Source organism: Carcharodon carcharias, chromosome 1 (assembly GCF_017639515.1).
Source record: "Carcharodon carcharias isolate sCarCar2 chromosome 1, sCarCar2.pri, whole genome shotgun sequence".
Classification (NCBI taxonomy): Eukaryota; Metazoa; Chordata; class Chondrichthyes; order Lamniformes; family Lamnidae; genus Carcharodon; species Carcharodon carcharias.
This window is the reverse complement of record NC_054467.1, coordinates 115,488,986-115,516,232: the sequence shown is the minus strand read 5'-3', so window position 1 is coordinate 115,516,232 and position 27,247 is coordinate 115,488,986. Positions and strand designations below refer to the sequence as shown.

The window sequence follows — 27,247 nt, the reverse complement described above, 5'->3', positions numbered from 1 at the left end:
TTCAATAGCATCCTTTATTTTAATTGCTCTGAAAATTGCAGAAATTCCGCAACATACATAATAGCAATACATAGTTTTTTTGTACAGCTTTATAACAATGTCAACAATATAATTAAACACATTTTCACATTGACAACTGATCTGAAGATGCATGTATCAGTAATTTATACCTTACAGTCCAACTGAAAGTAATTGCAAAGTGATTTAGTCACTGTATATGTATATTTGGCATCTCCCTCTATTCAAGAAATTAACTGGAACTGTTGTTTTGTACTGATGGGGGAGTTGCAGGGGGGAGCCAGGAGGGTGGCGTCACTGGGGTAGCAGAATAGGTAAAACAGTTCCAAACATCTTGGCCTATGTGTATAATTTTCATGTTTGCTTTAGTGGAGCTGGGATATTTGCAGATGCTTGTTCAAGATAGGCCAAAGGTCCTTGAGCTAGGTCTGCTGATTTTTTGGGCTGCACATTAATATCTTCCAAGACTTGTTGCCAGTGGCGCAGCTTGCTTAGGTGCTTCTGGATCAAGGCTTCCTTTCTCTGTAGCTCATTTTTTAATTCAGAAACATCCTGTAAAACAATATACATATTTAAGAACTTGTCCAAAATACAGAGGAATCTAATGCTTAAATTTGAGTATTGCTGAAAAGAAAAAGACATGCAGCTGAAACTTTTGTCAGGACAGAATCGCAAGATTACCAAATCGCACAGGGAACAATTTATACTGCATGAAAAGAGGGTGCTAATTGATTGAAGCATTGCCATGGAGAATACACCAGGGAACAATTAAACAACATTTTGTTTAAATTCAAAGCAGGCAAGTCGACTCTGATTGGTCAAGACGTTGCCATGTAAAATGAACCAGAGATTGGTTGTCACTCAAGCTTTTTAGCTGAAAACGGCAGAATGCATCCGCACATTCTTTTTGTGTGCAAAGGACAGGGCCCTGTGTGCAAGTGTACGTAGCTTCTAGTCCACGTTAAGGAGCCATACTGCAAGCCCGACTGATAATCTTAAATTGTTTGTTAGTGTAATTTTTCATATAAATGGGATTGTTTAGTAAGTGTTGTCCAATCATAGAATCACATCTATTGTTGGACATTATGTTCTAAGTTTTGAAAGCATGAGCTAGTTGAGTACAGTCAGTACTTAGCTTGTTGCGAACAACCGAAAGGATGCGTTCGATATGACCCAGTCGTTGGGACATATGACTACATACATAGCATCACACCAGTACTGAAATTCATATATCACATTACTCATTTGTGTGGTAGGAAGAAAGTCTTAGGACTTTCGGCCCTGAAAAGAGCCCAGTCTACCTGATTACCCTGTATGGGTAGGGTGTCTCAAAAGTTTGAGCAACAGGTGAAACTAGCCATTTCATGCTGCTACTTTATAGTAACAACACGAGTTGGTATCCTGGCATTAAGCCAAAAAAGGATTTGCCTACAACACAAGAGAGTAATGTGGTCTATGAATTTTCAGTGCTGATATAATGCCAGCTATGTAGGCTGTACATCCCAAGGGCTGCTAGATCGTATCAAACAGCACGTCCCTTTGGCTGTTCACAACAGGCAAAGTACTGACTGTATTCAACCAGCCCATGCTTGCAAAACTCATAGCACTATGCCCAACATCAGATGTGATTCCATAATTGAACAACACTTGCTAAACAATCCTGACTGCGCGAAGAATTACACTGACAACCAATTTAAGATCATCGGTTGAGCTCACAGTGTGGTTCATTTATACGCGCTAGAAGCCACACATTCACACATAGGGCCCTGTCCTGTGCAAACAGAAAGAACACGTTCATGCATTCCAACATTTCAATTAAGCAAAAGTTTGGGAGCCAACCATTCCCTGGTTCATTCACTATGGCAATGCCTTAACTAAAGTCAACTTTCCTGGTTTAAATTTAAACAATAGCTTGGCAATTAACTGTTCCCTGTGCATCCTCCTTAGCAAGGCTTCAATCAAGCAGAGTCCACTTGCCAACCAATCAGCACCCTCTTCTCATGCAGTATAAACTGTTGTTCTCTTTGAAATTGGGTATTCTTACGATTCTGTCTTGATGAGTGCAAGACAAAAAACCTCAACAGCATGTCTGTTTTTCAACAACAGTCAAATGCTTAAATACTAATAAGGCATAATGTGGTTAGGAATACATTGTTAATATACACTGAGGCAAAAATTTCCAAAATACACAGTCGAGTAGAACAAAGCAGTGGAACTGGCAGACCCATGACACTTTTATACTCCAAAACTCTTGCATTAAAGGCCATCCTTCCATTTGCCTTCCTAATTACTTGCTGTACGTGCATGCTAACTTTTTGCATTCATGTACAAGGATACCTAGATCCCTCTGTACTGCAGCATTCTGCAGTCTCACTCCATTTAAATAATATTCTGCTTTTCTATTCTTCCTGCCAAAGTGAACCTCACATTTCCCAACATCATATACTCCATTTGCCAACTTTTTGCCCACTCATTTCACCTATCTATATCTGGGTACCCACCACCTCTGCTCCAGACCCTTAATACAATTTGTTAACAAAAATCTTCAATCTCAGACTTAAATTTATTCATCAAGCATCAACTGCCTTTCGTAGAAAAGGTTCCAAGCTTCTTCCACTTTGGTGTGTAGAAATGTTTCACCTTAAAGCAGCGCTTCTCAAACATTTGCCCGGTGTGACCCCATTTTAACGCCCCAGTGATAACCTGGGGAGTATGTAAGCTGCTCAGCAGGGAGGGGTTGGGGGAGTGGCAGAGGTGGGCTTGAGCTGAGTGGGAGGGGAAATGAAGTTGAATGTGGTAGATGTTTAAACTGCATCCTTTTAAAAGAAACTATTTCACTGGCTGATTTTACAATTGCAATCAGGTCTCAAAGGTCTCTGTTAGGCCATACCCACCATTAGAAAAAAATGCGAGGATTTAAAGGGGCCTTGCAGCTGTTAACATTCAGTCTGAGCTCCAGAGCAGCTATTGTTGCCTCAGAAATTGTAACTCCAAATTCTCGTCGGGGTCACGACCCACAGTTTGGGACTCCCTGCTTTAAGGTCTGGTTCTATGTTCAAGGCTATCTCCACTAGTCCTAAACTCCCCAACCAATTTTCTATTTACTCTCTATACACCCCTTAACATATTGAGAACTTCAATCAAATTACCCCTTAACCCTCAGAATTACAGAGCATACAACCCTAGTTTGAGCAATCCGGGTCCTTGCACTTTAACTTTTGAAAGTACGGTGGACAGTAGCATAATGTTATGTTGCATTATTGGCCTAGTAATTCAGAGGCCTGGACTAATTATCTGGAGATTGGAGTTCCAATCCCACCTTGGAAGATGGAGAATTAAAATTTAATTAAATAATCTGGATTAAAAAGCTGGTATTCATAATGGCGACCAAGAAAACTACAGGATTGCCATACCCAACTGGTTCACTAATGTCCTTACCCGGTTTGGCCATGTGATTCCACTGCTTGAATCCCCTTTTTATACGTCAGCCGTGCCTCAGTGATAGCACCCTCACCCCTCAGTCAGAAGGTTACTGATTCAAGGATCCAATCAAGAAACACCAGCAGACAAAAATCTAGGCTGATACTCCAGCACACTACGGAGGAGGTGCTGCATTGTCGTAGATACCGTCTCTTGAAGAGGCATTAAACTGAGGCCGCGTCTTTCGTCTCAGATGAACACGAAATATCATTTAATACTATTCAAAGAACAGGGGAGCCCTGCATGGGAAAGATCTATTCATGCTAAGAAGATGGATGCCATTCTGAATGCAAGCTGCAGACTTATCACAGGTTGTTTAAAACCAACAAACACCAACAGTCTATATAACCTGGTGGGTATCGCTCCCCCTGATATAGGAAGAACGGTAGCCAGCAAGAAAGAACGACTCCGTCAAACATCAGATGAGAGGCACCCTCTACATGGTCGTACACCTACACCCAGCAGTCTAAAGTCAAGTAAGAGCTTCATGAACAGTGTTGTTCCATCACAATCAACCCCATCTGAAACCTGCATCGCCTTTTGGAAAGACTGGCTCGCCAGTCTCAAACAACCCCCAGCGATGGAAATTCTACTGGATGAAAGCCTTCCCCCAGGAGCTAATTGCAACTGGGCAACCTGGAAGTGCCTTAACAGACTTAGGACTGGTGTGGGTCGTTCAAAGGTGTCACCAAGCAAATGGGGATATACAACCAGCCCGACAACTTGTGAATGTGGAACTGAGCTACAGACTATGCAACATCTCCTGCAATGCCTATCGCTAGAGGAACCCTGCACTGTTGCAGATCTTGCCGAATTCAACAAGGCGCAAAAATGTGTCCAGTTCCAGCTGGGCCATGTATAGCCTGTCTGTGGACATGATAAGAAGGGGAGTTATCCCTGATGTTCTGGTCAATTGTCGTCCGTGACTGTCACTCAATTTGAGGATGATATCTATTCAGGGTCATGCATTTCTGCCATAGGTCTTCATGTGACTCAGCAGGCCAATTTTAGACCCACAGATCTTTGGGAACTGGGGCAGGATGTCCCATGAGGTAGTGGGATCAGAAGTGCAGGATTTGCTTTTTTTCCTTCCTACTCTGCCATCATTCTGCCTCATCATCAAGGCATTGGGACTCGAAGTGTAATGTAACTTAATGGACAAGTTGTCACTATTCAGAGCAATTGGCAAGCTCCTGCCAGTCATTAAGTTATATGTTGCCGCCCTTCAAAGTAAACTTGAGAGTATCTTTGAAGCATTTTATTTGCCCTCCCCAGGAACATTGGCCATCTAAGAACTGAGAGAACAGGGCCTGGCGCAGGAGATGATTTTCAGCCACGCGGATACAGTGGCCGATGTATCGAAGTTAATTTTTTTGGGCAACTTTCAAGGGCAGGCCAAGTTTCTTGTACGTAGAGCTGAAGAGATTGAGGGTGGCTTACAAATATGGTGCAGGGTGTGCAATGACACTGCAGTCATCTGCAAATTGTGGATTAGTACTGGCATGGAGGTGACAGAGGTTAAAGAGTTTTTCATCTAGGCATCTAAGGAGCAGCTAAAACACGCACATGAATAAACACTTGGGTAACTAAGCTACAAAGGCATGATTACAATCAGCAAACAAACTGATGTCCAGATCAGAGATGCATAACAGCAGAGCACTGAGGTGTGAACCTCAATCATTTCCTGAGACAAAACTGAAAAAGCTGTAACAAAAACAGAAAATACCTGGGAAAACTCAGCAGGTCTGACAGCATCTGTGGAGAGGAACACAGTTAATGTTTCGAGTCCGTATAACTCTTCAACAGAACTAAGGAAAAATAGAAAAGAGGTGAAATATAAGCTGGTTGGGGGGTGGGGGGGGGGGGGGGGGGGGGGCCCCGCAAGTAGAGCTGGATAGAGGGCCAGTGATAGGTGGAGATAACCAAAAGATGTCATAGACAAAAGGACAAAGAGGTGTTGAAGCTGGTGATATTATCTAAGGAATGTGATAATAAAGGTACAGATAGCCCTAATGGGGGTGGGGTGGGGGGAAGGGATCGAAATAGGCTAAAAGGCAGAGATAAAACAATACATGGAAATACATTTAAAAATAATGGAAATAGGTGAGAAAAGAAAAATCCATATAAATTATTGGAAAAGTTGGGGGGGGGGTGGGATTGGAAAGGGGGTGGGAATGGAGGAGAGAGTTCATGATCTAAAATTGTTGAACTCAATATTCAGTCCAGAAGGCTGTAAAGTGCTGAGTTGGAAGATATGGTTGTTCCTCCAGTTTGCGTTGAGCTTCACTGGAACAATGCAGCAGGCCAAGGACAGACATGTGGGTATGAGAGCAAGGTGGAGTGTTGAAATGGCAAGCGACAGGGAGGTCTGGGTCATGCTTGCGGACAGACCGAAGGTGTTCTGCAAAGCGGTCACCCAGTCTGTGTTTGGTCTCTCCAATGTAGAGGAAACCGCATTGGGAGCAACGAATGCAGTAGACAAAATTGAGGGAAATGCAAGTGAAATGCTGCTTCACTTGAAAGAAGTGTTTGGGCCCTTGGACGGTGAAGAGAGGGGATGTAAAGGGGCAGGTGTTGCACCTTCTGTGGTTGCATGAGAAGGTGCCGTGGGAGGGGGTTGAGGTGCAGGGGGTGTTGGAGTAGTGGACCAGGGTGTCCCGGAGGGAACGATCCCTGCAGAATGCCGGGGGGGCGGGGAGATGTGTTTGGAGGTGGCATCATGGAGTTGGCACAAATGGTTGACAGGGCCCTCAACTGTGTCCAGCCCATCTCCCGCGCATCTGCCCTCACACCTTCCTCTCCCTCCCAAAACCATGACAGGGTCCCCCTTGTCCTCACTTATCACCCCACCAGCCTCCGTATTTAAAGGATCATCCTCCGCCTTTTCCACCAACTCCAGCATGATGTCACCACCAAACACATCTTCCCTTCACCCCGCCAGCGGCATCCTGCAGGGATCGTTCCCTCCGGGACTCCCTGGTCCACTCCTCCATCACCCCCTACTCCTCAACCCCCTCCCACAGCACCTTCCCATGACAAGAACAGCATCTCATCTTCCGACTAGGCACTTTACAGCCTTCCAGACTGAATATTGAGTTCAACAATTTTAGATCATGAACTCTTTCCTCCATCCCCACCCCCTTTCCAATCCCCCCCCACAACTTTTCCAATAATTTATATGGATTTTTCTTTTCCCACCTATTTCCATTATTTTTAAATGTATTTCCATGTATTGTTTTATCTCTGCCTTTTAGCCTATTTCGATCCCTTCCCCCCCACCCCGCCCCGGCTATCTGTACCTTTATTATCACATTCCTTAGATAATATCACCACCTTCAACACCTCTTTGTTCTTTTGTCTATGACATCTTTTGGTTATCTCCACCTATCACCGGCCCTCTATCCAGCTCCACCTGTACCACCCCCCCTTAAACCAGCTTATATTTGTTCCTCTCCGCAGATGCTGCCAGACCTACTGAGTTTTTCCAGGTATTTTTATTTTATATTTCACCTCTTTTCTATTTTTCCTTAGTTCTGTTGAAGAGTCATACAGACTTGAAACGTTAACTGTGTTCCTCTCCGCAGATGCTGTCAGACCTGCTGAGTTTTTCCAGGTATTTTTGTTTTTGTTTTGGATTTCCAGCATCCACAGTTTTTTGCTTTTAACTGAAAAAGCTGTAGTTGGTGACTAGACTTCCACTGATAAGTCAATCACTGATCCCAGTGGATAGTCCCCCAGGACTTGATGAATATAAAAGTTACAGAAGCAAAAATACATGTTTCAACTGTCAAATGCTGGTAGGTCGAAGCAGCAGTGGGAAGTAACTCATTCTAATCATGGTTGCTCCAGCTGCTAGAAAAAAAGGGATATGGCAGGAGAAACTGAGTGTGGTCTCCCCTAGTCAGATTCAAATTTTTTTGGGCTGCCAAAACTGACTCCTGTGGGCACAAATCCATATTTTTTCTGCCACTGAAATCCAGAGGTGAGGAGGCATCTCCCCCAAAAATGGAGTCAAATTCTGCAGCTGATGATTTTATAATTTGCAGACACATCATATATTTTTGACAGATAGTAGAAGTACGAACGAGTGTTTGGTCATTTAATAAGTTCCCTGAGTAAACACATTTCAACAAGTATTTCTCTTTAAACTAATAAGATATCTCAGTGGTCCGACCAGCATCTTAGATCCAGAAATGCTAACTCCATTAAGTTTTATTATGGATCTTAAGTTTAAAAAAAAATACCCATTACTCAATTCTCAATTGATTTTGCCCTCTGGACAACTTATTCAGAAAAAGGAAATAAAGGCATAAAGCCATAGAAAATAAAGTCTCTTCACCTCTTTTATGACTTGTTCAGGTTTTTGTACAGCAAGCTGTAGCCTTTTCTGAAGAAAGAAACACTCCGTTTGTCTGGCGACGTCCAAAAACTTTTGGATGCATTGCTCTACACCTATGGGAAAATGAATCATCACATTTATAGAAAAATTACTTTAGAAAAAAATTATAATAATCTGAATACAAATACATCAAAACCTGTATCAATATAACTAAGAAAAATGAGAAATAGTGAAGAAAAGTGAAAAATGTCACATTGATAATAACATAACCTTCTAATTATCTGGCCTCTTTGTTAGTTGTCCTTAGCAGATAAGCTTGTCCAATATGCCCAGTCAGCTGTACTATGTTGCTTAATCTAGCAATCAATGCAGTCTCTTGTTCTTTCCTTGCTCTTAAGAAAAGATAGCAAAGAAATTGCTACTGGAAAACAAGCTTCCATGAAGCATTGGAAAAGGGCCAAATTAAAACAGAACTACTGGTTCTTTAATTCTTCTCCTAACCTTCTTGTGGGAAGTGTTTATCTTCCACTCAGTCCCTGCCCGAAGTCCCACAATTTTGAATCTGAAGCACACTGAATAGATAATCACAGATCCAGATCAAGATTCCCATTATTTTGACAAAGCAGGCTGCAATGTTATGGAAAGTGGTCTAACACAATGTTTGGAAAACAAGGGTTTTAAATTGCACCATCAAAATTTATCTTGCAAAAGCCCTAAATCAGAGGATCACGTTTGTAATTCAAAATCATGTCAGGAAAATATCAAACTACAATTTTTTATAACAAAAATATTATGTAAACAAAGATTTTTTAAGGACTTTAGTCAGCCCACAATAATAAGAGGCAACCTATATTTAGTTGCAGACAGTTAGGGAAATTTGGAAGATACAATGCCTGTAAAATCAGAATCAATACAAAAAGAGAAAAAGGAAACAAAGATAAAAGATACTGGACAGTGGAGGAAAAAATCAACTAGCTAATAAGGGAAATGGACAATATAAAGCAAAACTGCCAAATGAGGCAATGGACAAACAACAGGTAACTTTGAACAGGAGCTGATTAGGGTACAAACTTCATTTTTTGCTCTCAAACATCAAAGGATAGAAAAGTAGAATGACTTTACACTGATATGGCACAGTTCACAATCTCAGGAGTCCCAATGTGCTTTACAACTAATGAATTGCATTTGAAGTGTAGTCATTGTTCTATTTCAATGGCAGATAATTTGCACACAGCAACGTCTCTCAAACATAATCAGATAAATAACCAGATAAATCTGTTCTTCCTGCAAGTGATGCTGAGGGACAAATATTGGCCAGGATATCATAATCACCCCCAACAGTACGACCTGTGAGGATATGGATAAAGACCATCAGTTGGACAACCAGAATGTAGACGCTGGCATTTTGGAACAGGAAGCTGTCCAAAGTGGGGAGGGGAAAGGACAGGCAGCAAAATATATTAGTTGGCGGGGATTTAATAATTCGGGGTACAGACCGAAACCCTTGTAAGGTTTGGGACTCCCAGGTGGTTTGTTGCCTACTTGGTGCCGCGTCTGAGTGACATCTCAAAACAGCCTGAAATATATTGGAGAGGGAGAGGGAGGATATCATTGCTGCTTTCCACATCGGGACCAACAGCATAAGAAAGAGTAAGCAATAGGTCCTGTTTGGAAAATACCATGAACTAGGAGTTCTAGGACTCAAGGCTATTACCCAAGCTATGTGGAAGTTGGTGCGAGGATCAGCAGATTCAGATGGTGAACAAATGGCTGAAGGAGTGGTGTTGGAAAGAGGAGTTCCATTTCATGGGACACTGGCATCAGCATTGGAATAGAAAGGAAATGTTCTTTTCAGATGGGCTCCACCTGAACCAGATTGGAAACAAGGTTCTTGCGGAAAGGATAAATAGGACGGTCATAGAAGCTTCAAACCAGTAAGTGGAGTTTGACGGTTGTGGCGGGGGCGGAGGGCTCAAGCGAGAAAGGTAATGTGGGTAACAGCTTGCAAGCAAGCAAAAGGGAAGAGATTAGGGTAATAGTTAGAAATGGCGCTTTAGGCACTGCAGGGAAAAGGAAAACTCAATGTTAAGTCAGTGTTAAGTTAATGTTGAGTTCAACAACTTCAGACCATGAACTCTCTCCTCCATCTTCGACCCTTTTTAATCCCTTTATATTTGTTCATTTATTTAAGTATTTATCCATTTTTTTCTATTCTTTTTATCCTTTTACCCAACACTACCCTCCACCCCCCATCCACAGGGTCATCTGTAGTGTTTTTTTATGTTGTGCTTTCACAGAACGCTGACTCTTGTTCTGCTATCTTACCTTTATACCACTGTCAGCACCTTTAGTCTTTAACACTCCCTTTGCCTTATGTCCATTACACCTTGGTCAATCTCTCCTGAGCTCCCACCTAACCCTGACCTTCCTCATTCCACGTGCTCTAGCTCCTCTTGCACAGTATAAATTTCAACATATTTCTGCTTCTCTTCAGCTCTGAAGAGTCATATGGCTTCAAAATGTTAACTGTGTTTCTCTCTCTAGTACTGCCAGACACGCTGAATTTTTTCAGCATTTTCTGTTTTTATTTCAGATTTCCTGCATCTGGAGCATTTTGCTTTTATCTCGCGATAGCTGATGTGTTGCTTTTAATTTTTCAAAATTCACTAAATTCAGGGAAGGTCCCATTTGCTTGGAAAATAGCTAATGTAACTCCTTTTTTCAAAAAGGGAGATAGACAGAAAGCTGTAGGTCAGATAGCTTAACATCTGTCGTTGGGAAACGTTAGAAGCTATTATTAAAGACATTATAACAAGACACTTAGATCAATTCAAGGTAATCAGGCACAGTCAATATAGCTTTGTGAAAGAGAAATAATGTTAAAACAATTTATTGGAGTTCTTTGAAGTAGTAACAGGGGTGCTGTGGATGAAGGGAAACTGGTGGATGTACTGTACTTAGATTTTCAGCATGCATTTGATAAGATGCCTCATTAAAGTCTATTGCAGAAAATAAAAGCCCATGGTATGGCGTAACATTTTGGCATGGATAGAAGATTGGTTAGCTAACTTGGAACAGTAGGCATAAATGGGTCATTTTCTGGTTGGTAGGATGTGACGAATGGTGTGCCACAGGGATCAGTGTTGGTGCCCCAACTCTTTACAATTTATATAAATGATTTGGATGAAGGGACCAATGGTATGGTTGTTAAATTTACTGATGAAACAAAAATAGGTAGGAAAGTAAGTTGTGGAGAGGACATAGGGAGGTGACAAAAGGATATAGAGAGGCTAGGTAAGTGGGCAAAGATCTGGCAAATGGAGTGTAATGTGCGAAAATGTGAAATTATCCATTCTGGCAGGACAAATAAAAAAAATTATATACTCGTTGAAAGATTGCAGAGCTCTGAGATGCAGAGGGATCGGGGTATCTTAGCGCATGAATCGCAAAAGGTTAGTATGCAGGCGCAGCAAATGATTAGCAAAGCTAATAGAATGTTTTTGTTTAGTGCAAGAGGAATTGAATACAAGAGTAGGGAGGTTATGCTTCTGTTATACAGGACACTGGTGAGACCACATCTGAAGTACTGTGTACAGTATTATCTCCTTATTTAAGGAAAGATGTAAATGCATTGTAAGCAGTTCAGAGAAGATTTACTAGATTAATAGCGGGAATGGGCGGGTTGTCTTATCTGCTGGAGTTTAGAAGAGTAAGAGGTGACTTGATTGAAACATATATATAATCCTGAGGGGAATTGATAGGGTGGATATGGAAAGGATGTTTCCTCTTTTGGGAGAATCTAGAACTAGGGGCCACTGTTTCAAAATAAGAGATCACTCATTTAAAATGGAGATGAGGAAAAGTTTTTTCTCTCAGTTGACACAATGGAATTCTCTTCCTCAAAAGGTGGTCAAGGCAATGTCTTTGAATATCTTTTAAGGCAGAAATAGATAGATTCTTGATAAGCAAGGGGGTGAAAGGATATCAGGGTAGGCAGCAGTGTGAAGGTGAGGTTAAAATTAGATCAGCCATGATCTTATTGAATGTCGGAGCAGGCTCAAGGTGCCGAGTGGCCTACTCCTGCTCCTAATTTGTATGTTCGTAAAATTAGTCATCAAGAGCCAAAGACTAAGTCGTTTTTTTAATTCATTTATGGGATGTGGGTGTCTCTGGCTAGGCCAGCAGTGAAAGAATGGTGATATATTTCTGAGTCAGGTGGTGATGTTTCCATACATCTGCTGCCCTTGTCCTTCTAGCTTCTAGAAGGTAGAAGTTGTGGGTTTGGAATGTGCTCTCTAATGAGCCTTGGTGAGTTTCTGCAGTGCATCTTGCAGATGGTACAAACTGCTGCCAATGTGCTTGTAGTGGAAGAAGTGAATGTTTGGATGGGGTGCTAATCAAGCAGGTTGCTTTATCCTGGATGGTGTTGAGCTTCCAAAGTGCTGTTGGAGCTACAACTATCCAGACAACTGGAGAGTATTACATCAAACTCCTGTCTTGAACCTTGTAGATGGTGGACACGTTTTGGGAAGTCAGGAGGTGAGTTACTTGCCACAAGATTCCTAGTCTCTGACCTGCTCTTGTAGCCACAGTATTTATGTGGCTAGTCCAGTTCAGTTTCTGGTCAATGGTAACCCTCAGGATGTTGACAGTGGGGGATTCAGTGATGGTAATGCCACTGAATGTCAAAGGAAGATGGTTAGATTCTCTCTTGTTGGAGATGGTCATTGCCTGGTACTTGTGTTCTGCAAACGTTACTTGCCACCTATGAACCCAAGTCTGGACATTGTAAGGATCTTGTTGCATTTGGACATGGACTGCTTCAGTATGAGGCATCGCAAATGGTGAACATTGTGCAATCATCAGCGAACATCCACACTTCTGATCTTATGATGGAAGGCAGGTCATTGATGAAGCAGCTGAAGATGGTTGGGCCTGGGTCACTACCCTGAGGAGCTCCTGTAGAGATGTCCTGGAGCCAAGATGACTGACCTTTGACAACCACAACTATCTTCCTTTGTGCTAGGAATGACTCCAACCAGTGGAGAGTTTTCCACTGATTCCCATTGGTTCCTGTTTTGCTAAGGCTCCTTGATGCCACACTCGGTCAAATGCTGCCTTGATGTCACCTCATCTCTGTTGTTCAGCTCTTCTGTCCATGTTTTAACTAAGGCTGTAATGAGGTCAGAAGCTGAGTGATCCTAGCGGAACCTAAACTGAGCGTCAGTGAGCAGGTTATTCCTAAGCAAGTGCCACTTGATAGCACTGTTGATGACACCTTCCATTACTTTACTGATGATCAAGACTAGACTGACAGTAACTGGCCAGGTTGGATCTGTCTGGCTTTTTGTGTGCAGGACATACCTGAGCAATCTTCCATATTGCTGGGTAGATACAGTACTAGAACAACTTGGCTAGGGGCGCTGCAAGTTCTAGAGCACAAGTACTATTGCCGGAATTTTATCAGGGCCCATAGCCTTTGCAGATCCAGTGCCTTCAGCCACTTCTTGGTATTAAGTGGAGTAAATCGAATCGGCTGTGGTGCTGGGGACCTCCGGAGGAGGTGACCGAGATGGGTCATCCACTTGGCATTTCTAACTGAAGATTGTTGCAAATGCTTCAGCCTTATCTTGTGCACTGACGTATTTCCCCATCTTTGAGGACGGGGATATTTGTAGAGTCCCCTCCTCCAATGAGTTGTTTAATTGTCCACCACCATTCATGGCTGAATGTGGTAGGACTATAGAGCTTAGATCTGATCTGTTGCTTGTGGGATTGCTTAGCTCTGTCTACTGCATGCTGGTTTCACTGTTTGGCATGCAGGTAGTCCTGTGTTGTAGCTTCGCCAGGTTGATACCTCAGTTTTAGGTATGCCTGGTGCTGCTCCTGGCATGCCCTCCTGCACTCTTCACTGAACCAGGGTTGACCCCTGAGGCTTGGTGGCAATGGTAGATTGGGGGATATGCCGGGCCATGAGGTTATAGATTACGTCCAGTACAATTCTGCTGCTGTTGATGGCCCACAGAGCCTCAGTCATCCAGTCTTGAGTTGCTAGATCTGTTTGAAATCTATCCCACTTAGCATGGCAATAGTGCCACACAACACGATGGCGGGTATCCTCAATGTGAAGACAGAACTTGGTCTCTGCAAGGGCTGTGAGGTGGTCACTCCCATCGATGCTGTCATGGACAAATGCATCTGCAGCACGCAGACTGGGGAGGATGAGGTCATGTATGTGTTTCCCTCTTGTTGGTTCCCTCACCACCTGCCGCAGACCCAATCTAGCAGCTATGTCCTTTAGGAATTGGTCAGTAGCAATGCTACCGCACCACTCTAGGTGATGAACATTGACGTTCCCCAGCCAGAGTACATTCTGTGCTCTTGTCACCCATAGTGCTTCCTCCAAGTGGTGTTCAACATGGAGGAGTAATGACTCATCAGCTGCTTTGGTTGGGGGTGGGGGGGGGGGGGGGGGGGGGGGGTGTTGTCACGACGGCGGTATGTAGTAATCAGGAGATTTCCTTGCTCATGTTTGACCTGCTGCCATAAGGCTTCATGGGGTCAAGAGTTGATGCAGAGGGCTCCCAGGGCAACTCTCACTGAACTGCAGACCACTGTGCTGCCACCTCTGCTGGGTGTGTCCTGCAGGACAGGACATACCCAGGGAAGGTGATGGTGGTGTCTAGGACCACCATAAGGTATAACTCCATGAGTATGATGACGTCAGGCTGTTGCTTGACTAGTCTGTAAAACAGCTCTCCCAATCTTGGCACAAGACCCCAGATGTTAGTAAGGAGGGCTTAGCAGGGTCGACAGGGCTGAATTTGCCATTGTTGTTTCCAGTGCTTAAGTCGATGTCAAGTGGTTCGCCCAGTTTCATTCCTTATAGACTTCATAGCTGTTTGATACAATTGGGTGAGTGGCTTGCTAAACCATTTCAGAGCACTTTTAAGAGTCAACCACATTTCTGTGGGCCTGGAGCCACGTGTAGGCCAGACCAGGTAAGAACAGCAGATTTCCTTTCCCAAAGGACATTAGTGAATTTAGTACATTTAAAAATTCAGTTACCTCATTAACAAAGTATGAACTTCAAGACTTTTCTAATAGCAATATTAAAGTATAAAAGGCGAGGCTCTCATTATTTCAGTGACTTCTAATTGACTGTATCTGAGGGGGTTTGAACAGCACATGCTATGGAGAAGCATGGATTTAATGATAGCAGATTCTGGATTCCCATATTTAACTGTTCATGCAGAATCCAGAAGTTGTCAATCTTACACCAATATATTCCTGGCTACTTTATTTTTTTCCCTTATTAACAACATTTTGGCGATCTTTTGCTAGTTTCTAAAACAATCCCTATCCTCAGACTTACTATTTTTTTTACAACATTATAAGCCTGTCTTTTAAGATAATACTTAGTAAACTACGGATGGATTTTCTTGCTGAGTGTGTGTTTTTAACAGAACGTATTTTGTTGAACATTTTGAATGATTTTTTGAAATGTTTTCCACTGTTTATTTACCACATACTTTTTAGTCTATTTACCCAATTAAATTTAGCTAGCTCTCCCCTCCTACCTATATAATTGACTTTAAGATTCTTGCTCGTGATAGAATATGTCGCTTTCAAAATGATCATGGAATTCAATTATACTGTGATCACTATTTCCCAGTGGATCTTTTACTATGAGATTATTAATTGACCCTACCTCATTGTACAATACTAGATCTAAAATAGCTTTATCCCTAGTTAGTTTCACAATTTGTTTAAATCATCATGAACGCATTCCACAAACTTATCTTGCAGACTACTTTTGTCAAATTGATTGGCCTAGTGTCTGGAGATTAAAATCCCTCCAAAATTATTACATTGCCTTTGTTACAAGCTCCAATGCTCTGTCCAACAGGTATGACTACTGATGGTGGGGGTGGGGGGAGAGAGAGAGAGACACGACTCCCATTTTCTAACACTTGCTTTTCCTAATCTCCACCTATAATGGTTCTACATCTGGATCTTTTGAACAAAGATTCTTTCTCACAACTGTCCTTATGTCATCCTTCACTATCAGGGCTACTTCTCCTTTTCTATTCAGTATGTCATTTTGAAATGCTATACATCCTGGAATATTTATTTTCCAACCTTGGTCACCTTGTAGCTAACTCCCTGAAATGGCAATTAGATCAAAACCATCTATCTCTATTTGTGCCACCAGTATATCTATTTTATTGAGGATTATTTGCACATTCGGATAAATAACCTTTCATTTTCTGTCCAGGTAATTCTTCCCCTCCTGGATGCCCACAGTGTGTGTAACTTCAGCAACCTTTGAGCTGAAGTTGCACAAACTATAGACACTTATCACAGACATAGTTAGCCAGGATTGCAATATAATCTCAGAGGATTAATGACAATGAAAACTGATAGTTCTGCTGTCATTGCTACCACTAAAACTACGAAGTTGTATTTGGTAATCCGATGAAACATTCAAATTAGGACATAAGGAGTAAAAAAAAAGGTACAAGAATGGCTGTTGGAACAAATACTATAGAATTCAATTAAGGTGATCCACCTGAAAAACAAGCTTAAAATTATAGCATGTTTGAATTCTCTGGATAAAACACACAAGGTTTTCCTTAACTGCTTCTGCTAAGTGTATGTTTAATTATGTGCTTAATAAATCTGAGACATCTAACTTTTAGTGTTGTGGACTCTACTGAGGAGTAAATTATAAGAAGAGCCTCCCCTCTATCAAGCATAAGAACAGTTGATAGAGTTGTAAAAACATGAATGCAATCCTAGGTTTTATAAAAAGTGATCTGGAGTACAAAAACAGAGGTAACACTACATCCATACAAATCAAGTTAGGTTTGAGTTGGAACATTAGGCATAATTTTAAATCTTATCATCTGCATATTTTATGTCATATTTCCCTTTGTCAATCATCAGACCACATTAATAATCAAAAGTAGATGTTGTCCCCTGCACTATATGATTTTGAATAGCATATTCAACCTTATGTATGCAAAAAAGGATTATTTAAGGTAATTGTTACAATAGTTCACACCACCTTTGTAATAGTGCAAAAATGCTTTGGGAAAAGTTTCTTCCACAATGTAACATTGAGAACTTTCATAGCCAATCCAACTGCTGCATCTCAGGTCAGAATACAAGATACTTTTTAAAATAAAGTACCTTACTTCAACCCACAGAATTTAAGACATGACCCTTACAATAAGCAAAGCAACAAAGTGCACAGACAAGCTAATTGTTAATTGAACTAAAAGATCTACGAATATGTTCAACAAACATATATTACATAATTATGTGCATTTTTCCAAGGCATCTCACCTGTTCGAATTTCCTCTTGATCAGTTCCATTCACATAGTCTTGACTGACCAGTGATGCAAAGCATGCCTACAAGAAATTCACAATTAATGCTTCCAATTTTCCAACATTTAGTCAACAAACAATCTTGTATAAGTGTGAAACAAAAACAGAAAAGGTGGAAAAACTCAGCAGGTCTAACAGCATCTGTGGAGAGAAAGGCAAAGTTAACGTTTCGAGTCCTTATGACTATTCTTCAGAGCAGGTACTTTTATATCCAATTACAAGGATTCTGTGGAAACGAAGCACAAAATGTATAAAGTATGTAAAATAGATCATTGCCTGGGAAAGCTGAATGGAGATCATTCAATAGGTGTTGAAAGAGCAACCAACAGACTCTGAGGTGTGACATAATCCGGGCCAGTAAAGAAGCAGATGGAACTGTTCCACATAGAGATTTTAAATCCAATTTGTACTTGAAAGCCTAGAGCTCAAACAGAAATGAAACAAGATGGTAGAAATCATGGCAAAGACAAAAGAACCCGAGAGCCAAGAGATGACAAGCAGAAGGGCACAGCAGCATTATAGTATTATACACAGCGTAAAACCAGGCCATTTGGCCCAACTGATGCATGCCAGTATTTCTGCTCCTTATGAGCTTCCTTGCACCCTACTTCATCTCACCTTATCTAAAAACCCTTCCATTCCATTCTCACTCATGTTCATAACTAGCTTCCCCATAAATGCATTTATGCTAATGACTTCAACCACTCCTTGTGGTAGCAAGTTCCATATCATTACCACTCTGAGTTTCTCATGAATTCTTTATTGGATTAATTACTATTTTGTGCGTGTCCCCTATTTTCAGACTAAGCACAAGTGCAAATATCTACTGAACTTCTTGATAATTTTAAAGACCTGTTTCAGGTTACCTCTCCGTCTTCTTTTTCTTAGAGAAAAGAGCCACAGCCTCTTCATTGTTCCTGATAGTTGGGTTCTGGTTTAATTCTGGTAATTTTTTTTCACTTTTTCCAGTACCTCCATGCCCTTTTAAAGATATGGAAACCAATGTCATCAGTGGACATATATATTGAACATTTTGCAAAGAACACGTTTGCTAAACATAGGACACTGTCCTACTGCAGCTACTATGTTGCATTTGCAAAGCACACAAGCTGCTTTATGGAGACAGAGTCTACAGAGCTATCAAAGGCAGTGGCTAAGATAGATCCAAATTGAAACCAGAGACAGGTCAAGTGACCTAGCTCTTGAGTACAATATATTGGATTTGAACTAATAGTGAGATAGACTGCCACAGGGATAGAAAAGGCAAAAGCCTTACCCACCCCTCATTTCTTTCTCTGAAAACAAAGCTGAGCTGTTTATGATTTGAAAACCCAACAGGAGACCTCACTGCTGCAAACAGAGTTCTTAAAGGAGGATTCTGAATCAACACCGCTGTCTCCAAAAGAAAAGAGAATCAACAAGCCACGACTGCTCCAGTGAGAAACCAAAGAATCAGCAACTACTGTGGAAAGTGACCCTTCCGCTGTGAACAAGCACCAGGGCAATCCATGAGTAATTGCTTTTTGGGGGTACAGAGCTTGAATATTGCTGAAAAAAAAAAGACACGTTGAAGCTTTTCATCTTGCACTTGTCAGGACGCTTCACAAGAATACCAATATAAGGGGAAAACAACAATTTAGACTGTATGAGAAGATAGTGCTGATTGGCTGGCAAACGGACTCTGAATGTTAGAGGCATTGCCATGGAGAATGTACCAGTATGGTGCCTGACAGTTAACTTCCAAGCACTGTTTGAAATTTAAACCAGGCAGCTTGACCCTGATTGGTTAAGTCATTGCCCTGAGGAATAAGTCAGCGAATGGCTGTCATTTATTTTGTTTGGCTGAAACAGACACAATGTGTGTACATGTTCTTTTTGTCTGCAAAGATGATGCTCCTGTGTAGTAATATATGTATCTTCTAGCACACACAAATGTGCCACACTGCGAGCAGGATTGACAATCTTAAGTTGGTTGTCAGCATAACTCTTAGCACACTGAGGATTATTTAGCAAATGTCCAATCACGGAATCACAGTGCCTTCCCTTGACTCTGGTTCATACCCACTGCTCACTCCTGACATCCTACAACTTAGATTTCATTTAACAATCTGTATACCCAAAACTGAAACATATTTCATACAAAATCAACCAATATATACACTACAGTCAACGCCTGCTACATATCTAATACTCAGTGAACAGAAACAATGCAGTCCCTACGCAGGGATTCAATGAGCACCTGAGTATCCACTTAATCAAAATGCAATCAATGTTTGATATACATCTCCCAACTTAAATGTAACCAACATCTAGCATCTTGAATCAGAAGAGGAAGTGGCCTTTCAGCTGGTTGCATTTGTGAAAGTGATTGTAATTCTCTATCAGCACTATATGGTAGAATCTAATAACGCTAGAAAATGTTTCTGTTGTCTCCAACTTTGTTTCTTTGGTGATCTTCAATGTTTAACCAACCACTGGAAACAAATGCTCTTCATCTGCCTTTTCAAAGTTCTAAAATTTTGAACATAAATGGTTTCCGCACTTAACTGTCTCTATTCTAATGGAACAGTCCAAGCTTTCAGTGTCTCTTCAATAACTAAATTCATTGTTCATGATTAATGAACCATTTCCACATCTTTTCATTTCTTAAATTAAGATGTCCAATGCTGTGCACCAAGTGCCTTCTCCTGACCCCAGTGCCGCCCCTCAGAAATTTGGTCATTTGGTCCATTGTGCCTTTGCCAGCTCGTTGGTAATAACCCCAGTCTTTCCCCATAGCCTTGTAAATTATTTCCCTTCAAGTAGCTATTCAATCCACTTTTGAATACAACAACTGAATTTTCAGGCAGTGCTGTTGGTTCAGTTCTGATGCTGTGTAAAAATGTTTCCTCTCCTGCCACTGGAAACTATTTCTCCTTATTTACTCTTTCTAAGCCCTTCATGATTAATGAACACTTCTATCAAATCTTCTCTTAGCTTTCTCTGTTCAATGGAGAACAACCCAAGCTCCTTTGGTCCCTGCACATAACTGAAGTCCCTCATCTCTGGTACCGTTCTAGTAAAGCTCTTCTGTGCCCTCTTCAAGGCCTTAACATCCTGCTCTGAAAATGCGGTGTCCAGAAGCGGGCACAATACACCAACTGAGGCCTAACCTGTATTTATAAAGGTATAACTTCTTTGCTTTTGGGCGCTATGCCTCGATAAATAAAGCCAAGGAACCCATTCGATTTTCTAACAACATTCTATACTTGACCTACCACCTTCAAAGATTTATGTACATTCACCCCCAGGTGTCTGTCCCTGCACTTTCCTTTAAAATTGTACCACTTAACTCATATTCTCTCCTCATTCTTTGTACGAAAATGTTTCGCTACACACTTCCCTGCATTAACTTTCATCTGCAAATTGTTTGCTCATTTTAACACATGTCTAACTAAGCCCCACTTGAAACTGGTTATTATCCTATTTGTTTACTCCATTTCTGAGTTCCATATCATCTGCAAACTTTTAAATGATGCACTGAATACCCAAGTCCAGGTCATTAACATAAATGAAAAAAAGCAGTGGTTGCAACACTGACACAGGGAACACAACAATGTACTTCCTCCCAGTTTGAAAAACATTTATCAAGCCTCCACAAGACAGTCTCCTTTTTGGCTCCCAAATCAACCCCATCATTCCTGATCTCTCAACTTCCCAATTTTTTTTATTGTAATATGAAAGTTATTATAGCCATAATAATAAATGCAAAATACTGCAGATGCTGGAAATCTGAAACAAAAACAAAAATCACCAGAAAAACCCAGCAGGTGTGACAGCATCCATGGAGGGGAAGACAGAGTTAAAGTTTTGAGTCTGTGTGACTCTTCATCAGTGTTGTTGTTATAGCCATGAGCCTTTTTGTCTCATTTTAACTTCTTTATCTTTAGTCACCCCGGAGCTCAAATGTTAGAGATGTCTTTCCTTTTCCCTTCATGGAAATGTGCATTTTCTGTATCCAAGCTATCTCCTCTATAAAGACATCCCAATTACTACTTTGCCCACCAATTTTTGATTCCAATCCACCCAGACAAGATTCTTTATAACTTAGGGAGATAAGCCCTCCTCCAATTAAATATTTTTTACTCTTGAAGATACATTATCCTTTTTGAGAACTATTCTAAATATGATAGTGATTACTGTTCCTCAAATGTGTTCTCAATGAAACGTACTCCACTTCATTCACCAGAACTGAATGAAAACATTGCTTTCTTCCTCATTGGGCAGGAAACATACTGATTGGAAAAGTTCTCGCACACATTTCAGGAGTTCGTCCCTTCTTTACCCTTACACTGTGACTATACCAATCTATCCTTTCCTTGACCTCAGCCTTAGCGCGGTCCCCTCCCCCTGACTACTCTACCTTCACCCCTCCCACGCCCACTCCCCCTTTGCAGTCTATTCTGCCCACTCTCCATGTCCCGCGCCCACTCTCCTGTCACTTCTCCCGTCGCCACCGAGCTCCACTCTCTACCTTCCCCCAACACACCTTCCCCGCCACGACCCCCCTTCCCTGTGCTGCCCCCGGTAAACTACCTCCCTCCTTCCATTTGCTGGCTCCCCACAAACCCCCTCCCTCATTTTGCCGCACCCTGCAAACCCCCTCCTTCCCTTTGCCGCTCTGTAAACCCCCCTCCCTCCATGCAGCCTGCCTCACAATCCCCCTCCCTCCCTCCACCCCCATACACTCCCTTTGACCCTCCGTTACTCTTCTCCACCCTTCAGCCGACTCCATTTGCTCCTCGGCTACCCATCTCAGCTCCTTCACGCGCACTCGCTTTGCCACTCCGCCACCCCACCCACCCCTCGCCTCGCCCTTCCTTCACCGTGCTCCTACACCCCTATCCGATCGCCTCTTGTCCCTTACCCTTTATTATCTCCCATCTCCTCTCCCTTCACTCGGGTGCAACCTTTACCTCAAATGACGCCTCGAGCTCGTCAACAAGAGTGCTAGGAGGCCTAGGCGGAGCTGCAGTGAGACTGACCCCGGTGGGTGCTGGGGGTCCAGGTCCGGGTCCAGGAGGCGGAGGTGGCGGATTCTGCGACGGATGCGGAAACATCCCGGGAAGCGAGGCGGCCATCTTACGTAGTGCTGTCTGCGCACGCGTAGCCCCACGACGACGACGTTCGGGGAATGGGGAGGAGGCGGGGCTATAGCTATAGCGATGGGGTTGGAGGGGCGGGGCTAGAGATGGGATATAGCTAGAGTGGTGGGGCTTGGAGGGGGCGTGGCTGTGGGAGTGGGCGGGGCTATAAATGGGGCGGAGGTAGAGGCGTGGGGTAGAGGAGGAATGGAATGGTTTGGGTCTGCGGAAGGGAGGATGTATCTGCAGAGGGTAATGGGATCAGAGTCTGTGTTGGGGACCTGGCAGAGCCTAAGCAAGAAATGTTGCGATAAAAACAAAAAAACTGCGGATGCTGGAAATCCAAAACAAAAACAGAATTACCTGGAAAAACTCAGCAGGTCTGGCAGCATCGGCGGAGAAGAAAAGAGTTGACGTTTCGAGTCCTCATGACCCTTCGACAGAACTTGAGTTCGAGTCCAAGAAACAAGTCTTTCTTGGACTCGAACTCAAGTTCTGTCGAAGGGTCATGAGGACTCGAAACGTCAACTCTTCTTCTCCGCCGATGCTGCCAGACCTGCTGAGTTTTTCCAGGTAAGAAATGTTGCGATTCGTGTTTTATTCATAGCATTTATATCAAACAAAATTAAATTGTTTGCAAGAATAATTATTTGCATATTGCAATTTTTCAATGAAAAACTTGATTTGGGGGCACATCGCAGCAATGGCCTACCTTTCCTGTATAATAATGACATGATATGCAAGGCGTGGCATAACTATACTCCGATGTGATTTACATTCACATTATTACATTGTAATCAAACACACGCACCCTCCTCCTTCTCCTTCCCCAAAAACCTTTACACGCTGGGCCGGGAGAGAAGGAAAACGCAGGCTGAAAAGAAACCCGCTTCCGACCCTCACTTTCCTATGAATTCTGCTGAGGCCAGCATCGAGTGTGATAAACTCAACTCCTTAGATAAAAGCAAAATATTGTGGATACTGGAAATCTGAAACAAACAAAATGCTGGAAAAACTCAGCAGGTCTAACAGCATCTATGGCGAGAGAAACCGAGTTAACGTTTTGAATCCGTATGACTCTTCATCAGAGCAGCTCTCAAGAAGCGATATGGACTTGAAATGTTAACTGTTTCTCTCTCCACAGACAACCCAACTAATTAGCTCGGCCCCAGTCCTCACCCCCTTCCCTGGTGATCAGGCCTTGGGGCTTAATCTCTCTCTCTAGCTTTGCTTAAGTGAAAAGGCAAACATGGTTTTTTTACTTACCTCTGTTGATTGGCACTTTTAATGGTAATTTTTATTAATTATTAATTTTTTTAAAAATATTCATTTATTGCTTTGAGATTAATATTTGGCATGCTTAGCAAGTTTTCTTTACACCTTAATTTTTTGTTTTTGAAATTCCTGTTTAATATTGTGCCATACTGGATCTCAGGCAGCTGCTGCTGGATTTCTTGCTGAAGAGGAATGAGAGGTTCACAAGAAGTCTAGCTGCTTTTTGAAGGGCTGGCAAAGGGGGTTATTTTTGTTGGAATTACTCAGCATCTCTGGCGGCATCCATGCAGAGAAACAGAGGGGTCAGTGTCCTCTCATAACCCGTGCAAATCGTGAACCTGAAGCATTAACTGTTTCTCTCTCCACAGATGCTGCCTGCCTGCTAAGTATTTCCAAAATGTTTTGTTTATATCCAAATTTCCAGCATCTGCAGTATTTTGCTTTCCTATTATATGCTTCATGCTGGGCACTTACTTGTAAATATGGTTAGTTTCAATTTAAAATGAGAACATATTTATCACTCAATGCAAAGTGTAATTTTCCTGTTAACAAAGGCCACTTTGTGGATATAAATAGCTCACTTTTGCATGCCAATTTACTAATTTGCCAGAAGATTTTGTTAGTTTAAGATGTTCTCATTTGTACATGGCATTGTTGTATATGGTGCTTTTCAAATCTTTTGTATTTTGCTGTCTGGATATTGCATAGGGTCAGGTTCAAAGAAGCAGAGCTGGTTGCATAATATGAATGCCAAGTTGTCCGTAATTGTTGGACAAAGCCATGGTCGTAAAGCGTGACATAGTGAAACCTGAGCTTTCGATGGGCTTTATAAATAGAGGCTTAGAGTACAAAAGCCAAAGCCAATGAGTTTTGCTAAACCTATATAAACTGTTCAACCCCACTGTGACTATGGTTCCCAATTTTGGATACTCGAAAGATATGAAGACTTTATAGAAGGTTCAGGAAAGATTTATTAGGACGGTTCCAAGGATGAGGGATTACAGAGAAGCTTAAGTGTTCTCCTTAGGGCCAAGAATTCCGAGATTTGATGGAGGTGTATGAAATTATGAAGGGTTTAGACAGAATAAATAGAAACTGTTTCCAGTGGCTTAAAGATCAGATTGCCAAGATTTAAGTTGATTGGCAAAAGATCCAAAAGGAAAAACTTTTATGATGTGAGTGATTAGGATTTGGAATGCAATCCTTGATATTGTGGTAGATGCAGATCAAATTGGTGTTAAAAAGGAGATTCGATAAATGCTTGTAGAAAAACATTATAGGGAACGAACAGATGGAGGGAGGTACTGGGAGGACTGACTGAATTTCTCTTTGAAAGAACTGGCGCAGACTCGATATGCTGAATGGCTTCCTTTTGTGCTGCACTATTCTATTTTGTACGACCCACAGAATCATAGAATTGTTACAGCGCCAAAAGAGACCACTTGGCTCATTATGTCTGTATTGCGTCTCTAAATGAGCAATTCACTTAGTGCCAGTTTCTCACCTTCTCCCCTGAACCCAACACAAAATTCTTTTTCAGATAGCTGTCTAATTCCCTTTTGAATGCTTTGATTAAACCTGCCCCACTACACTCTCAGGCGGTGCATTCAGACCCCAACCAGATCTAAGGCACCCTATTATCTCAGTACAGAGCCATAAAAGTTAATGAAATAGCAGAAAAAGCTATGAGACGGACTCTCCCACAAGTAATTTGACACCTTAGTGAACCAGTCAGGAGATAACAGGAAGTGACATCAGCAGATGACCATCACCCATAAGAAATCAATCAGAAACTGCTAACACACCATCCAAACCAATTAGGGAACGATCATACGCCACCCAAATCAGAGTTCAGGAATACCATTTGATTATACACAGGGCTGCGTCTAAAAAATGTTAGTAAGCACCAGCTTTCAGTAGCATAGCACACAGCTCAAGGAAGGGAAGCAAGAAGATAGCAACAGAACAAGAGACAGCACTGCAATCAACTGGAGGATTGCAAGCTCTGTTGGAGGGTGAAATGACTGTAAAACATTGCTTTTGTTAAGTGTCACATTTTCATACTTATTGGGACTTACTTAATAAATGTGTGAAGTTTATAAAGGCATACCAGCATGGTCTGTATGTCACGACTCACTAGGGATAATGTGCTGTAATATCAAGCCCCACTGCTCCCCGAGCCGCGACAAATGTGAAAAGTTTGACCAAACCACCGGATTGCCTCAAACCTAGCTGTTTAATTTAGGTTTACAAAATATGAGCACCAGGTTTGTAAACTTAATAAGTAAATAAGTGTTTATTGAACAAACTGTCATCAACCAATGGCGAAAGAAAGAAATATAAACTACTAATTTCTAACTCTATAACTTCAACCCTACTCCTTCTTAAATCCTGATACGCACACATACAAGACATATAAGACACACAAAAACATGGATTTTAAGGGTGGGATAAAATAGTTCAATAGCACCAATTCCAGGGTATAGGATTCAATGGGGTGATTTTGATCGATGTCTTCCAATTTCCTTTCAGTTCTCATTGATAACACAAGGTGGTCCTCCAGTCTCTGGTTCACTGGTTGAGTGCTTGCTTTTCAATGTCTCTAATGGTGATTTTCCCCTTTGCCTTTTGACAGGGGTTTTCAGAGAGAGAGCAGGTTATAGAGATATGAGGAGAAAAAGCCAGCTAGCTATTATTGTGGAATTACCTGAATCTTACAAACACAGGAGAAAGAGATTTTAAGTATTGTTTCTTTCAAGCTGGAAGCTATTCTTCCACAGCTTACACACAAACCTCGGTCACCTGGTCAGGAACCAATTAAAACATTGTTGCCAGGCAGCTCCTTTGGTCTAGGACTCCTTTCCAGCACCATCCTGTCTTTCATGGCATCCTCTGTTCCAGGACTGCAACATTGCATATATCTCTCATCCTGTTCCAGTAGACATTTCCTTCAACCATTGTAATTTCAATCCACAGTCCAACAGAAATAAAAAGATACGTTCCTTACATATAGGTAGTCTGAACTATGGGTCCAGAACTGAAATTTAAACAACTGAAACTTACAGATGCTGTCTGGCCTGCTAACAGTAGATTAGATGATTTAACAATTTTAAGCACTGAGAATGAATTAGCAAGAAATATTAATTTCGATGACATTGATTTGCTTTCTGCCAAGAAAACTAGAAAAGGTGTTTTACTTTAGATACACTTGATTCACTTTCATTTCAATGCTTAATTCTTATCCTGGTGTCACTCCTATATTTTCAAATATTGAGAACTAAATTTTGTTTCAAACAAAATTTTCCAATTTCAGTTTGCCTCTTCATTCTATAAATTTTCAGTTCAATTAGTTTCTTAGAAATACTTGTTAAAAAAAACTCAAAGCACACATAAAAACTGAGCCATACTTGCGTGATATCTATAATAGATGAATAAAATTCAAATATTTGAAATACATGGAGGCTATGATTGTGCATAAAGAGCATAAATTAAAGCAAAATGATTGGTGAATCTTGAAAGGTGGTGGGGTAGGGGGTTAAGGAACACAGAAGCAGAAGCATCAGGGCCCATGATTTCTCTCCCTGGCAACTCCTTCCCCACTGTATACCACTGTGCTGC

At 41.7% G+C, this 27,247-nt stretch overlaps 1 protein-coding gene across 1 annotated transcript; it reads right to left on the bottom strand.

Annotated features, from left to right (window-relative positions):
* On the bottom strand, nt 1-22,386 carry med28 (mediator complex subunit 28). The gene is made up of 4 exons (XM_041175568.1): nt 22,187-22,386; nt 17,189-17,255; nt 7,838-7,950; nt 1-570 (listed from the first exon to the last, which is right to left on the bottom strand). Exons 1-4 carry the CDS (start codon nt 22,349-22,351, stop codon nt 373-375), a joined length of 543 nt encoding a protein of 180 aa, XP_041031502.1. The 5' UTR covers nt 22,352-22,386; the 3' UTR covers nt 1-372.
* Between the last annotated feature and the right edge of the window lie 4,861 nt (nt 22,387-27,247).

Bases quoted from the DNA above. Each gene is read 5' to 3' on its own strand.
- med28 (XM_041175568.1), bottom strand. From the start codon at position 22,351: ATGGCCGCCTCGCTTCCCGGGATGTTTCCGCATCCGTCGCAGAATCCG. The intron at 7,951-17,188 runs GTGAGATGCCTT...ATTTTCCCATAG, and splicing joins TCAAGAGGAAATTCGAACAG to GTGTAGAGCAATGCATCCAA. The intron at 571-7,837 runs GTGAAGAGACTT...ATTGTTTTACAG, and splicing joins CTGAACAAGTCATAAAAGAG to GATGTTTCTGAATTAAAAAA.